Raw genomic sequence first — 16546 nt, forward strand, 5'->3', positions numbered from 1 at the left:
CCTATCTCACAATCTGCACACGATTTCACGTCAGATCATCGCTTTCAGGAAGCGTTTCCTTCGTTGCAGATTGGTCGTATCATAACAAATTTCCCTGGAGAAGCTGGTTTTTTTTTTCAATGCTATCTTGGTTGAAAAAAAAACGATAAACGCCTGTTATTTCCTAATGCTCTTTTTGTTTTGTTTTTTAATTGCTCACATCTCTAGGCACGGGCGGTAGAAGACTGTCGTCTTTCTACATTTGCATTGATGCGAGCAGATACGTTGCCAATTTTTATATGTTGCACTTACAGGGCCCAATTTTAATGCTACTCGATTTCTAAGAAATAGTAAAACGATTACGTATTCTGGTCCTCAAAAGTCTGCTCGTGCAGTGAAGTTAGCTACCACCAAAACGAATATTGTCACAATCGACAGAAAGGTACCAGAAACATGGTTGTAGGCAAACATACAAAGTATGACACCCCGCGGCAAAGACATCTCAAACGCTTTGACACTGAGAAATAGTTGTTTACAAAACCCGTGGAGGGCAGATACTGTTGACCAGTAAAATTTTTAAAGATATATATGGCGCACATTTTTATCTGTTGTTGTACTGGATGACGCTGTTACCGAATCATTGCGTATAATACCTGCGTTTCGTTTTCACGCCAAACCAAACGACCTCACTTTGTTTCAGGTACGACTGGAAGCACATGGAAACCAAACAAAGCCCCGACGAAGTCTTCTCGTCCAAGCTGGGGGTCTGCAAGGATTACTGCCTTCTGTTCAGCGAAATGTGCAGGTAAGCACACAGCCATGGCCTTTTCGCAGGTGTTCTTATTCTTGCTTTGTTATTCGTTGTGTAGAAACCAACAGTTTGACCAATTTGCTCGCTCGCTCGCTCACTCACTCACTCACTCACTCACTCACTCACTCACTCACTCACTCACTCACTCACTCACTCACTCACTCACTCACTCACTCACTCACTCACTCACTCACTCACTCACTCACTCACTCACTCACTCACTCACTCACTCACTCACTCACTCACTCACTCACTCACTCACTCACTCACTCACTCACTCACTCACTCACTCACTCACTCACTCACTCACTCACTCACTCGCGCACTCGCGCACTCGCTCGCTCACTCACTCACTCACTCACTCACTCACTCACTCACTCACTCACTCACTCACTCACTCACTCACTCACTCACTCACTCACTCACTCACTCACTCACTCACTCACTCACTCACTCACTCACTCACTCATTACTTTCTCGCCTGTAGGCTCCTTATTTTCATTCGTGCTTTATTTTTATTGATTTGCACCTGAAAGTCTGAGGGCAATACATAATAGGGGTGGGAGGCATTTTGCCATGTAGTGAGTGCACATAACACACTACAAATAAAGCAAACAGGAGGAACAAAGTACGACAATATTAGAGTTAAAATATAATGAGCAAGCTGTGTTACACAAACTGAAATGTGGAGGTGGGCTCTGCAAATACCGTTAGCTGAGAAATTTCACTCCTTAGTTTTACATGAGGCGTTTTTCGGTTATTACACGATAATGTCATCCTGCAGCACACTCCGGATTGTTACTGCATGCTGAAAGAAGGGAGTGTTTTTTGCTGACGTGCAGCAGTTGGCTCGGGCGATGCACGATTGCGGTTCAAGCGAGAGGGCGGTCGTCATGGCGGCCGTCGAGACGATCGTCTCGGTGTGCAGTAACGGTGTAGGAAGAGATAGAGCACACAAGAGAGAGATAAGACGACGAGGCGCGATATTTTTAATGTTGAGGCATTGTTCGAGCGTTGTGCTATTCATTTCAATTTAGTACTGCGTCGTGATGAAATGGGGCACGACTTACTATGGGTTACAAGTCATTAGGTATGAAGGCGAATAAGCGTACACTTTGGCTGAAAGAACGTCAGGCATGCTAACCCTCGCAGCGCGGCGTTTTCGGGGTTCGTCATGAACGCAGCCGAGACATTCGGCTATTTTATCGAGAAAAGCCGCAAGTAACAACTTTAGAATGCTTATTATGAGCGGTGTGGCGTTTTATTGCGCGCAGGTTAGCGGGCATTAGAGAGAAAACCGTGCAAGGATTCGCGAAAGGATTCGACTACCGACCAGGCCACCAGTTCCTACCAGGCCAGGATGTCACACACGCCTGGAGTGCGGTCTTCATCCTAGGAGCCTGGAGACTCATCGACACCACCTGGGGGACGGGTCAGTAGCAGCGGCGTTGCAGCAGCGACGTGCCTTGTCACGCATGTAATGTAACATCTGGCATGCAGTGCTTTGTCTGGTCTCATATAATGAAGAACAATTGTCGAATCTTTAAAGGGGCCATGGGCGTGAAATGCAAGTTTCATTCATTAAATAGACGGCTTTGTCCTCACAACAATTATACCATTTTTATTGCCAACTAAAACAAATAATGGAGATATCATGAAAACAGAGGAAGCAGTGGTGAATCCCCAGCCATTTTCTGGCAAATTCTTTATGACGTCTCGCAATGTTGTTTGTGCGGCGGACACCGGTATACGTAAGCCACTACCAAGAAAGATGACGGGGCAATTGTTGTGGAGACTCTAGTTCACTCGGTAGTATCACTCGAATGCTATCGGGATGTTCGCACACTGATAACTGTTGTAATGCTTGCCTCTAATACGTCACTCCGAGTTGCTTTCACGAGAGATAGGACAGACGTATCCGGTCGACATGTTTAATTTAATTGATTATGTGGTTTAACGCGCCGACGCTGCACAGGCGATGAGGCGCGCCGTAGTGGAAGGCTCCACAATAAATTTACCACCTGGAGCTCTTTAACGGGCTCTGAATCTCGAACACACCCGCGTTTTTGCTTTTCACCTCCATCAGAAAAGCGGCCGCCGCGGTCGGGAATCGAAATCGCGCCCTCGTGCTCAGCAGCGCAACGCCATACCCACTGAGCCACCGCGGCGGGTCATTTTTTTTTTTTTTGGCAAAAATTTTGCACAGGAGAAAACATATATGAAGTTAGTTTGCTGGAAAAAAATGACATCTTTCCCAAAAATATTTGCAAAACCGGCTCGGTTAACAGGCACGTTATAAAATTCGCCCGAAATTGGGAAATTTTACCGCTGTAAAACAATAACTGTTGCAGCTGTCGTGGCAGGGTTTTTTCCGTGGAGACATTACATACCTTAAAGCGAGTTGGCGTGCTCATTTTTTATTATAAACTTCTTTCCAATACAAAATTACAAACTTGACACATTTTCAAAAATTGCCAAAATGTTGGGCCCTGTTTCTGTACATTATGCAAGCTAGGGACCTAAATTATTTTAGCATTATTTCTCCATCTTTTTAATTCTCCAAGCCAATTTTAGTTCATTTATATAATGTGGTGTACTTTGAAAAATGCGCCGCATTGCAGGTCAGTCGCGCATTTCGCTCAAATTTTAAAACCAATATAAAAAGAAGGCTATCTTCTATTTTTTTTTTTTTCAAATTTTCACAAATAGAAGCCAAAGTTGTTCTCTATCACGGCTCAAAGCCCACGTTGCAGTATTTTTGTAGTTTCTTAGCTCCAAAGCACGAAATATGCTGGGGCACACTAGAGTGGTTCGTAGCAAACGCCCGAAGGTAACGCAAAACGATGAATGGCAGGCACAGCTAGAAACAATCAGTGCCCTTCCACTCTGTGAAGGAGGGTGACCTGCGAAGCTGGATGCAGTCCACGGAGTGCACGAAACAAAACACTTTTGTTTGCAATTTGCAATTGAGCATACTTCCTTGACAATTAGCGGAATAAAACTTGAAAGGATTCGAACTTTATTCTAGCGGACTAACATGGAGCTGTCAAATTTCCTCCCGCGTGCTAGGCATCTTACTGTTTGTGTAACACACCAACTCAATCCGCGCGACCCCTGAGGACACCGGACAGGTCGCATTGGGCGGTTGGATGTCCACGTTTAAACCTCCCGCCACACAACAGGCATGCCATCAGTAACGGCATGAAACCTTAAGCTGAGCGTGCGCCCCCCCCCCCCCCCCCCCTCTTCGATTCTTTTCTACCCTCCCGACCGGTGCAGGCATAAACCGGCAACCGTTATGTGCGCGTGCTTAGAAGTGAAAGACACCGGCCAGAATGTCGATCTGAAAGCCCTTTAAGCTGAACACGTTATTTTGACCCACGTCGGGGTTCTAAGCGAGAAAGTTGATGTTCATCCGGAAGGGATACCTGACGAGCTGGAAATTGTGGCGGCAACGGCAGCGGCAGCGGCTTTCCGGTGTCTTCCGCCCATTCGTGCTTCTGTTCGGACCGGCGCTTATTCTATTCCCGCTCTCCTTCCTCCAAGCGAACGACATGCGTTCGTCCCATAGCGAGTTGAAACCTGGAGGGCCTCGAGTTTCATTTTAGCGGACAAACTTGTAGCGGTCAGTTCCCTTCTCCCGTCGTATAGGCATTTTACTGTCTGTGTAACACACCTACCCAGACCGAAACCACTCGATTACGGAGGACAGCTGACGGGACGCATTGAGCCATAAGATTTCCACGTTTATATCTCGAACCAGCACAACGGGTATTATCGGTAGCGGCATGAAGCCCAGCTGTGCGTGCACGCCCTCCCCCCCCCCCCCCCTCCCCCAACCAGCACACGCATCAACCGGCAACCAGTGATGGGCGCATATAAGCGTGGAATACACTGGCGAAAACGTCGCTCGGAAACCTTTCCAGCTGAAGAAGAATGATGGGCTCACTCCGGCGTTCCAACCGGGCAAGTTGCTCTTCAACCAGGCGGGATTCGTAGCTTCTAGGCGAGGGGGAATTTGTGGCCGCAACAGCGGCGCCTATGGGTTAAGCGTCGGCGGCGTTCGGTCGTTTTCACGCCAGTTCGCGTTTCTGTTGATTTGCCGCAATGATCTGATAAAGCCACTCGCCGTTGTTAGCAACTTTTGAAAAAGGCATGGGTGGTGGCCAGGGAAATACTGTTGTGGTGAAAGAGGGGTCGGCGTTGGCCAGGAGGAGCCCCGGAGCGGCGGCGAGTAAAGCGGCTTCACCGGAATGAAAACTAGGAGGGAGGGAGGGCAACAGTCATCAAGGTGAACTTGAGGGGGCCATGTTTTCTAGATATTAACCGTGAATTAAGTACGCAGCCCCTGAATCTGATGTAACGAGACCGCCTCTGAAATGGATGATTGGCGGCCTATTCTACTGGTCGTGCCTAACCACGATATTTCAAACCTGGTCTTTTACCAAGCGAAGTCTTCTCAGTCTCAGTGATGTAGGTGTTGCAATTAAAACGCACTGCAGGAAACGCAACTGTGCACGTTGGCAGGGCACATGATTATGATTGTTCGGCCTCAAATCTGTCGACCGACACTGCATGCCTGTGTCGACGCTGAGGCTTTGGGTCCTGCCTCATGCGCTACAGTCAGGCTAAATACGATTTTTTCTCTCGTGAAAACATCTGCATTTTAACTTAGACGGCGGCTTTAGAGCTGACATTTCTCAACTCTCAAAATACCTGTTCAGCTTCCCAACAGCTACGTATGCACTGCAGGAACAAACACTTTTTAGAATGCCGACTTGTCTGACAGTTCCTTGAGGAGGCGGAACCGGTTCTCACACACAAGATCTGTATCTCGGATGCGGCGACTTCCTTCAGGGAAACGGACAGGGTGCGGGATTTGCTTTGAGTTCATTTTTTTTCTTTTGCACTATTAAATAATCAGTGCCAAACACGGGCTTCTCGCTTTAGTGTTTCGTGGGCCCCAAACCCACTCAGGAGTGGTAGACTTGCCTGAATACCAGCAGGCAATGATAACGCAGAAATTGTTTCCCATTGTTCCCCGCTGAGAAATATTTATGAAGGTCCCTCCTGGCATCTTTCCCTGCACCGGTTATCACAGTTTTTTCTTGTTTTAATGACTACTTTTCGCTTTGCCACGAAACACAAAGATTATATCAAACTGAAACTAAGCAGACAGAACAGCCGCCGTTTTTCAGTACTTGTCACTTTCCGCCGGAACAAATTGCGGACTTATCCCCGACGCAGCAAGGTGGACGAGAACACCTTGGAGTAGCGCAGACTCGACACGGACACAAGAAGAAAATTTACCGGCGACAGCGCTGTCGCCCGTGTATTTTATTCTTACTGCGTCCGTGTCTACTTTGCGCTACTTCAAGATGTCCGTCAACCACTACCAACTACTCCAACTGTGGATCCTTCTAAAGCTGGACTTCGCTGGCGCGTATCCTAAGCAAAGTGGCTGCTTTCAAGAGGGCTCATCTTTACATTTCTGTTGATGCGAGTGGGCATGCACTGGACGCACACCGAAACAGCAAGCAGTGCATTAAGAGATTCACCTAAAAAAGGTGAGTGCGCTAGCTTGAACAATCCACTTGAAAAGCGTTTCTACGATGTGTAAAATGTTGCGTACTATTTTCTCAGTTAATTTCAAGAAAGCATGCTCCCCTCAATTTCACTGGGATGAATTTTTAGTTGTGCCGGCCATTTCTCGTCTTGCGTTGCCTTCAGAGGTTTGCTACGAACGTAGTGTGCCATAGCACTACAGCCACGAGGTCATATTTTGTGCTTTGTAGCTACAAAAGTCTACAAAAATAGTGCAACACGTCATTTAGGCTTGTGATCGAGAACAAATTTATCTTCTATTTGTGAAAGTTCGAAAAAAATCGACGATACCCCTTCTTTATATTCATTTTAAAATTCCAGCAAAATGTGGGACTGTCCTGCAATGCAGCGCGCTTTTCAAGAGAAACCATTTTTTATAAATGAACTAAAATTGGATTGGAGAATGCAAACGTATCGAGGAATAATATCAAAAGAACTTAGCTTGCCTAGATGAAGAAAAACGGGCCCACCGGACATTTTGGCATTTTTTGAAAATGTGTCAAGTTTGTTATTTTTTATGGGAAAAAATAATTTCACTGAAAATAAGAAACATAACACTTCAACTAATTTGGAGGTATGTAAAGTCTCCACAGAGAAGAACCTGCGGTGATAGCTGCAACAGTTTGTGTTTTACAGCGGTAAAAGTTCCGAATACCATGCGACTTTTCCGACTGACCTGTGACCGAGCCGCCTTTGGGAATTTCTTTTGAGAAGGGAAAACGTTGTTTTCTGGAAGCTAACTTCAGATATGTATTCCGCGGTGCACAAGGACCTATGCAAAAAATAATTCGTCAAAATTAAGAAGTCGACCTGACACGCACGCCCCGTCTTTCGTGAAAAGGACTGCCAATATTACGCTGGTGCAGCGCGAAATTTTTGAGTTTTTAATGTCTTGCGCTTTCTTGGTTAAAAAATATTTTTCTTTGGGGCTGGAATGGAGCTCATCGAGTAAAAACGCTAGTTATTTAAAATTAAACAAATTTGTACCGTATTTGCACTATGCTAACGCGCACCCCATTCATTTTGTAAAATTAGCCTTCAAATTTCGGTGAACGTTACAATCGGGCTCAAAACGGAAACCGGCTTTAATGTGGCCAGCAGCATTGCCAAAATCATGAAGCCTTCCCAAAATCCCCCTGATTGCAATCCAAAACAATTAGTCATCATAACGTGAGTAAACTCTGGTGTAGCCATCCGTTAGCGGGCATACTTTGGCCAGCTGTTGTTCATATTTATGGTGCCGCAATGGGCACCTAGTTTCAGTAGTTACGGCTCCGAAGAGGTACCACTATTAGGCGTCCATCAAGCGCAACGTAATTCTACTTGTCGATAGCGAGGGGAACCGAGAAGCATCATGCACACTGGGCGTTCCGGAAACGTGAGTGCGTGACTAAGCACACAAAGCAGATCTAGACCTTGTTAATGTTCTCCGGCAAGTTTTAGTGTCACCAGGAGCTGGATAGGCAAGTTCATAAAGCACAAGGAATTTTTGCTGCAACAGTTGCGTGCGTCATGTAAAATTTCTACTGCCAGGTACTAGGGTTGTACATGAATGCTTGCGGATGTGTTTAAATTCTTTATTTGAATATTACCCGAAAATAAACTGGTGTTCAGGATTAAAGAGCAGACTATCAAACACCACCGCAGTGCGTTATGGCGCTGGCGACTTTTTAAAGCAACTATTTAAAGCATTTAAAGCCACACACATTAAATCTAACAACATATAAACCTGCGGAATACACCCCCTCCGCTTTCCTTACTGCCCCAATATATTTGTTACCCCGCAGTTACATGGAAAAAGATCTGTCTTGTTCATAGAAGCCAGTATATTCCCACGTTGGCTCATTCCTTTTCGGCAGAACGTCCACAAGACCGCAGTAAAGATCAGTTATACTTCACGCACGGAAGGAACAACAAAGTAACTGCCTCAGTGTACGTTTCGGGCTTTCCCTTCAAGATAAAGGTTTCTTGGCTTCTTTGTGTCGTTTTTTTTTTTTTTTTTTTTTTTGTGGCAATCCGCAGGCTACACGGACCACACGGGGAAGTTCATAAGGAAAACGAACGAGCACTTTTTCATGACCGACCCTGAGGTGCTCATCTGGACACATTTTCCTTACGACGAAATGGAAAAGAACTACTCAAGGTGAACAGTCCCTCCTTTGTGTCTCTCACGTTCCCCACCCCTTTCATTTACACGAGGAAATGCTGGGTGCCTGTGGGTCAGTCAGAGCAGTGGGTTTTCTTCTTTGTTCTTCTTAAACCACGGCAGTCTTCTGAGAGCGCTTTTATGAGAAAGCTCCTCTAATTCTTTTTGTCTGTTATGCGGGGGACAAAATACTTTCAAACTGGGGACAAATGGACGCAATTTTGTGCAGTGGAATAGTAGTGAACACCGCGAAGAACTCCACCCTTTCCTTAAACCGAGGTAAAATGTACCAAACCTACGTCAGCTCGATATAAAATACGGAGAACGATCTACAATGCGGAGTTCGATCTACAATCCTTCAACAAGCTTTGCGGGAAAAAATGTGGACACTCCCTCACACGTGCTAGTCGTCGGACAAATGATTACGCCGCAGTGCTAACAAGTGAGCCACTTCAAAGTCACCTTCAGTTCTGCACACATATGCACTGCTGGGAATGCATTTTAAAGGATAATAAAAATAGTCTGATTGAAGAGAGGAAGGCCCTAATGTGTCCATATAGAGCGCCATATTCTGAGTTCTTCAAAGTCGGTTTCCGCATCACAAATAAATACATTTCTGGCACATTTTTTTTCAGGTGCAATAAACGAAGTATAATGTCATAGTATGAAGTCCTCAGCACTTTTTAATAATTAAACACTTCCATTGGACTTCACGTACTATCAATAAATAGCGCTATACACTGATCCCCTTTAATATCGACTTTACATCTTTACACAAGTGCGTTGCTAAGAAGACGTTTTATTGCTAATATAATCGGCCATATGTGCAAATGTGAAGGTTTTAGGGCCTATAATTAATAGCTTGTTCATATACAGTGGATGTGTGGCGCAACAAGTGTTACAGGCAAACAGCCGGATTTCCGCGTTGAGAAAATTTCCGGAGCTCACAGCGATGCCCCTTCGTGTGTGCAGCACGGTTTTAATGATTATACTAGCAATCATAAAATGCAAGGATGTTTTGAAAGCAACCTGAGAGCAGTGAACATTTTATTATGCGGTAAATTGGTGTTAAATGAGTCGATAATGAACAAAAGACATCATATTCCCACTGCTAATCACATCACAAGCTGACTTCACATGGAGGGGCCACTTGAAACAAGAGAGAAGGAAAGATCTTGGCTGAAAGAGAATATTTTTTATTCGTCGAGCAGAGGCTGATGTTATGGGCCTCGTCTCATAAAAAATAAGTTTTGCCGGCGCTTGAAATCACCCAAAGAAAACAAATATTTAAGATCTTGGTGCTGCTTCAGTTCACTGCACGTTGGATATGTTTCTAGGACTGTGTACTTGTTTATCAGTGCAGCGGCAAAAGTTTTGAGGGACTCAGGTAACGGTGGTATTTGAACTTGTTGAGTTTGAGCCATATTTATCTAACAACAGAAATTTACTCTGGATCGTACGTACTTAGTCAAAATTCAGGTGTAACAAATGAACGTCGCGAAATCTTGGTGTCGCAGCATACAAAACATACTTAAACCAGGAACACTTACAGAAAGAAGTCTCTAGGACGTTTTGAGTTCACAAAGGTGTAAGGTATAGCTTGGCGTGCAATTTTAAAGATGATGGTCTTTCTTGGGCTATTTTTAAAAATTGAACTTGAAAAATTTGGTCTGCCTGTCTGTCTTTTAGAAAACGTTTATTGGACAATACACACAATACCTTACACTACAAGCACAGGACACAGAACATTCATGTACAATGCCTGCAGGTATATACAGACACTGACAATGGTGAGCCCAATCGCGTTAACTATGTACGGCAGGCGGAATGCTGTAGTACAAATACACAAGCGCATATATAGCTACAAACAAAACGAATATGACACGCTAGTAAGCCATGTCCCACTGGTTTGAAACCACTCTCCCTTCCTGTGCAGAAACAAAAGCACATGACCCCTGTCTCAAGAACTACTACTTACGAAGGAAGAAAAGCTCTTCCGACAGGCAAGATAAACCTTGCCGTCGTACGCGCCTTAGAATAGTGTGGGGATCCTGACGCCCAGACCATTGCGCGATCACTGGGTTTGTGCCATCACGCGGCGCTTTTCCTCTCCTCCGAAATTCCGGCTCGTCTTGGCGCCTCTGTGTAGAGCCGAGCCGTCTCTCAAACTCTTGCGTGAGGTGAAGCCTGCAGAGACCGTTGCGGCGATAAAACACTGTCACGCAGCGGGCGCTCCGCCCTGGTAGCGGAGCTAACCTCACCTCATTGGTCCGTTTGAACGAGGCCCGAACCCGACTCTCGCCGGGAAGCGAACGCGCGCCCTGCGCGGGGGTCCGTTCGGAGAGACGCTTCCAGGACGCCGAAGGTATGTGTCGCTTTCTTTACCAGCCGGCTGCCACTCGGTGGCGCCGGCGAAAGCCCACCAGCCCTTCCGGCTGCGGCCCGTGCCTAAGGCTGCTCCTGTTGTCCCTACGCTTGCATATAGTAAGGCCGTACCTACCACTCGACGAACACGCCGTGCGGTACGCGCCTGTGAGCGAATGGGCCCCGTCTCCCTCGCTGCTGCGAGCCGATCCGGCCAGCACGGCGATGCGCGCGCGCACAACGTGCGAGCACCCCGGAATTTGCCCTGACAGAAGAGCCCACTGGCTCTGCGCCGACGAAATGTGCGCACTTGCGCGTGGCGCCCCATCGCCCCTTTCACCTAACGGGAAGTACGTACCTGTACTGTAAATTGTGTAATTGGGACTGTAAAATATGTGACCAGAATGTTAGTATAAAATAAACGTCTTCCCTCCGTACCCTGGGCATATTCCTTTGTCGCCCCTTTCTCCACCTGCCCAACAGAGGCGGTGTTGATTTGGCGCGACGGCGTTTCAGTATCGTGAGCGTGCTCAACTAGCTCGAACCTACGGTGGTTCCTCGCGGTGTGCATGAATGCCTGCCTTGTGCAAATCTAGCGTTATGCATATTGCGAGGTAGAGAGACCACAATAGGCAACAAACCCTGACGAGGTAACCACTCGCGACCGCTTGGCAACGGTTTTTCCACAACGCAAGAGCACCCGCCACCATGAGCAAGAACGCCAAGCAGCCTCTGGCGCCGTGCATTCCGATATCACCCTATTCCTAAGCCTAGAAATCCGCGGCGCACAACGCGCCAGAATGACCGTGCCACGACGCATGTTTGAACCACGTGTTCACTCTTTTCTAGGAATGGGCAATTGGGGCACACTGAGCTGTGCGTTACACCCCAGATCTGGAGCATCACGAGTTGGGTTAACACCCCATTCCAGGCGGCGTATATGCGTTTCCTAGTCAGTACAGCCAGCCGTCACCTGAGCTTGTTTATGGAGGTTATATCACAAAATAAACCTACCTAGACTATACAAAACCACCCGAACTGAAATACATAACAGCAAAAACGGACCTGCAATGGTTGAAAACCACGGTGTAGAAAAATATTCAACAGAAACAGCCGAAACCGACCTAAAAGGGGAATACCCGCTGAAACGTACAAGAATCAGTTGCTGATGCTGACCAAAAGGCAACGAAAATACTCGAAATCACATTTATAATGCATAAAGATGTCGTAAATGGATTATATGCGTGATAACAAATGTTGATATTCAAATATGACAAACCCTCGAACATAATAACCCGGGTTAGGATGTTCGCTTCGCAGGAGCGGAACTACTACACTACGAGACCAAGCGGTTCTGAGCGATTAACGTGAGGGCCCCATGCACGTGGACATAGCTTCAAACATGCCCCTAGATGGCGACATGCCTCGCTTGGCTGTGCTGACTAGGATGTGCCTATACGTTTCCAGGCAACACATGAAATCTCGCAAGTTACCGGTTAAAAACGAGTAGATCACTGTGCCCCAACATGTTTTATTCAGTCCGCTCTTACGAGAAGGCGGCACTACTGGTTGTAAAAGAGCGGCCATGATCTCAAGCACGTGGTCTTCCAGAATATTTACGCTAGGACATACCGATGACAACTGCCTGTAAAAAGCTACAGATGCCTTATAGAACGCCGGCATGCATTCAGCCTGTGGCCCGTGGTTCAGAGCTACCCCAGGCATGAGTACACGCAGCTGTGTACCGAGGAGGTACATTGCCAGAACACGTGCGGGTTGAGCCTCCTTGAAGTATGCTCAGCAAACACCGCACCGAAAACACAGACCACAAGACAATAGGGGAATGCGAACCCCCCGCGAGTCAGCGGTTGTCCGAGGACTGGTAGACATACCAGGGCTGTGCTACCTTCCCATAAAGAGGATTTGAATGCTGATTAACACACTTAAAGGTGGTCGGGCAACATGAAATGCGTACCACATTTTCCACAAAATACCGACTTACGAGATAACGTCTCTGCAATAATTGGTTAATTGAAACTATGTGTGTTGTGGACATTCCACTGAATTCCTGCGAGAGCCACTTGCCACATGTACCTCGTGGTTGGTGTATTCTGTACTAAAGATATTTATTTTATACCGTAGATGCATCAGGAAAGAAGCCGATATAAACGTACTAGAGGAGCCTATGGACAGACACTCGCATTTCGGCAAATTCAACAGAGCTCCAGACAAGTTGCCTTATTCATAGGAAACGTTTAAGGCAGGTCGCAGACTGTCTTCTTTGGAACATATAGTGTTACATTATCAGAGTAAGCTGCGACTTTTACCGTTTCACTGCCTAGGAGGGGAAGGACTTTCACGTTTGGATGACTCAGTACCAAAAAAGGCTCTAGGGCCAGAACCAGCAGAACAGGCGATAGCGGACACCCTTGACGCCCGCCACGGGTAACGGAAAATTTTCCGCCCTCTACCCCTTCTAGAAAGAGAGTGCTGCTGACACCGATGTACATGCTACGAAGCAGATATACAAATGATGCCAGAAATCCGAACGCTTTAAGCGTACTAAACAGGCACTCATGTTCGAGGCGGTGAAATGTTTTTTCTTAGTCTAAAGAAACTACTATCCCCGAAGCATTTCGTGGTGACGTATACTCAATGACATCGCGTCTCACATCAGATAGGATGTGTATGCTGCGCCCGGGAATAGCCCAGGTCTGGTGACAAGCAACCAAAGACGCTACCAATGGTCGCATGAGTCGGACTATATGAGCCCAGCCAAAACCTTGTAATCCGTGTTAAGAGTGATACGTCGGCCCTCCTCCGAGTGAGGGGACTCTACCCTTCTTTGGAATTAAGAAGATGCGTCCTACTTGGAATGACTCTGGAAATTCATAGGGTAGAGAGCAGTGCGCAAGAGCATTCCTTAGGTGCGGTTCGATAAAATCCAAAAGGCCAGGCAGACTTCTGCAGGCAGACCTCTCTTCCGTTGCAGCCTTCTGGCCAACAGTTAAAAGAATTCGTGAACGAGTGGTTTATGAAGGCAAAACTTTTACAAGCCAATAAAACTTAGAAACAAACTTCGTACATGTCAACATTGTTCAGCTAACAGAAAACATCCGGCCTATTCGAGGAAAAACAGCACCCAGAAATACAAAAAGCGCTCGCACCGATTTACGGTTATAGGCGCGAGCCACGTGCTTCGTGGCGGCATTCCAAAGAGTGCAACAGTAACGATAGGTTCGAGTAGATACCGCGCGAGAAGTGGAACGCGGGAAAATAGAATTGACTTGAGAAAAACTCCACTATGTTTATCGTGGGAGGAGTGAGACGCAAGGGGAAGAGCTTGAGAGGTGGGAGGGAAAGAGGAAACAGGCATTCACGTGGCAGGGGCGGCAGACAGCTGTCACCTTTTGATGACTATAGTATGGAAGTGAGAGGATATGCGTCCAATCTTTTTGTGTGGCTTACCAAGACAGCGAGAGTACAGTGTTTTAAAGGGGCCCTGAAAGGCGTTTTGAGCACACTAAATGAACTAGCGCAATCGTTGGATTGGGTCGTCAAAGTCAGCTGTGCCAAGTATTACTCTTTAACGTGCAGCAGAAAGCTCACACTTTTGTTGCAAAGTTTGTCGCCCTTTTCTCACCCTTCCCTGCGTGTTTTTGGACGCCGCCATGTTCACATGTCTACGTCATCGATTCCCAGATGTTCGTCATGAGGTAGACATCCTGTTATTGGGCGGCTTTTTCACGCACTTCCGGCAAAGAGATGTGTCGTCTGCTCAGCGTCGGCTCGCCGGCTGATCTGCCAGCGGTGTGCCGGAGTGCGTGGACATTTTACGACAAACTAAACAAGTGCAAACAAACGCTTAACCGTTTGTATTGAATGACGGCCATAACACGACATCGATATTATCTTACGTGAGTTAGTACCATAAAGAAAGCGTCGAAGCCCCCGTGTCACTTCTTTCGTACAATCGCAAAGAACGCCCTGAGCCGTATGCCCGGGTTTGACGCATACATTTTATTCAACTTCAAAACAATCCAGAGATGCGTTTCGAACGAACACAACGTCACAACATGCATTGAAAGTCTGAAACGCGATTGACAGACGATCGGTTGCTTCCTCTACCCGTCGTAAATTCGGCACTCACCTCGCACCCGGTTTGCGACCCTTGTTCAAGTGGTAACCACTTGAACAAGGCTTTTAGCCAGGCACACTGCACATACCCCATGCGAGGTTAAGTCGTACGTCGCTCGAAAGGGAAGCACTATCCACCAGCACAAGTACAACGTCGCATTTCATTGCGAAAAGAACGCATCCACAACACACACACACACACACACACACACACACACACACACACACACACACACACACACACACACACACACACACACACACACACACACACACACACACACACACACACACACACACACACACACACACACACACACACACACACACACACACACACACACACACACACACACACACACACACACACACACACACACACACACACACACACACACACACACACACACACACACACACACACACACACACACACACACACACACACACACACACACACACACACACACACACACACACACACACACACACACACACACACACACACACACACACACACACACACACACACACACACACACACACACACACACACACACACACACACACACACACACACACACACACACACACACACACACACACACACACACACACACACACACACACACACACACACACACACACACACACACACACACACACACACACACACACACACACACACACACACACACACACACACACACACACACACACACACACACACACACACACACACACACACACACACACACACACACACACACACACACACACACACACACACACACACACACACACACACACACACACACACACACACACACACACACACACACACACACACACACACACACACACACACACACACACACACACACACACACACACACACACACACACACACACACACACACACACACACACACACACACACACACACACACACACACACACACACACACACACACACACACACACACACACACACACACACACACACACACACACACACACACACACACACACACACACACACACACACACACACACACACACACACACACACACACACACACACACACACACACACACACACACACACACACACACACACACACACACACACACACACACACACACACACACACACACACACACACACACACACACACACACACACACACACACACACACACACACACACACACACACACACACACACACACACACACACACACACACACACACACACACACACACACACACACACACACACACACACACACACACACACACACACACACACACACACACACACACACACACACACACACACACACACACACACACACACACACACACACACACACACACACACACACACACACACACACACACACACACACACACACACACACACACACACACACACACACACACACACACACACACACACACACACACACACACACACACACACACACACACACACACACACA

General features: G+C 46.9%; 1 protein-coding gene across 1 annotated transcript in view; it reads left to right on the top strand.

The window, feature by feature from the left end:
- Window positions 1-16546, top strand: part of LOC144173913 (uncharacterized) — a 104946-nt gene that overhangs the window by 83376 nt on the left and 5024 nt on the right. The window contains exons 7-9 of the mRNA XM_077702238.1: window positions 680-784; window positions 2065-2222; window positions 8417-8537. Coding sequence (XP_077558364.1) covers window positions 680-784; window positions 2065-2222; window positions 8417-8537 — 384 coding nt within the window. The remainder of the gene's footprint in view (window positions 1-679; window positions 785-2064; window positions 2223-8416; window positions 8538-16546) is intronic.

Source organism: Haemaphysalis longicornis, unplaced genomic scaffold (genome assembly GCF_048455015.1).
Source record: "Haemaphysalis longicornis isolate Haplotype H1 unplaced genomic scaffold, Haemaphysalis longicornis Haplotype H1 scaffold_3, whole genome shotgun sequence".
NCBI lineage: Eukaryota > Metazoa > Arthropoda > Arachnida > Ixodida > Ixodidae > Haemaphysalis > Haemaphysalis longicornis.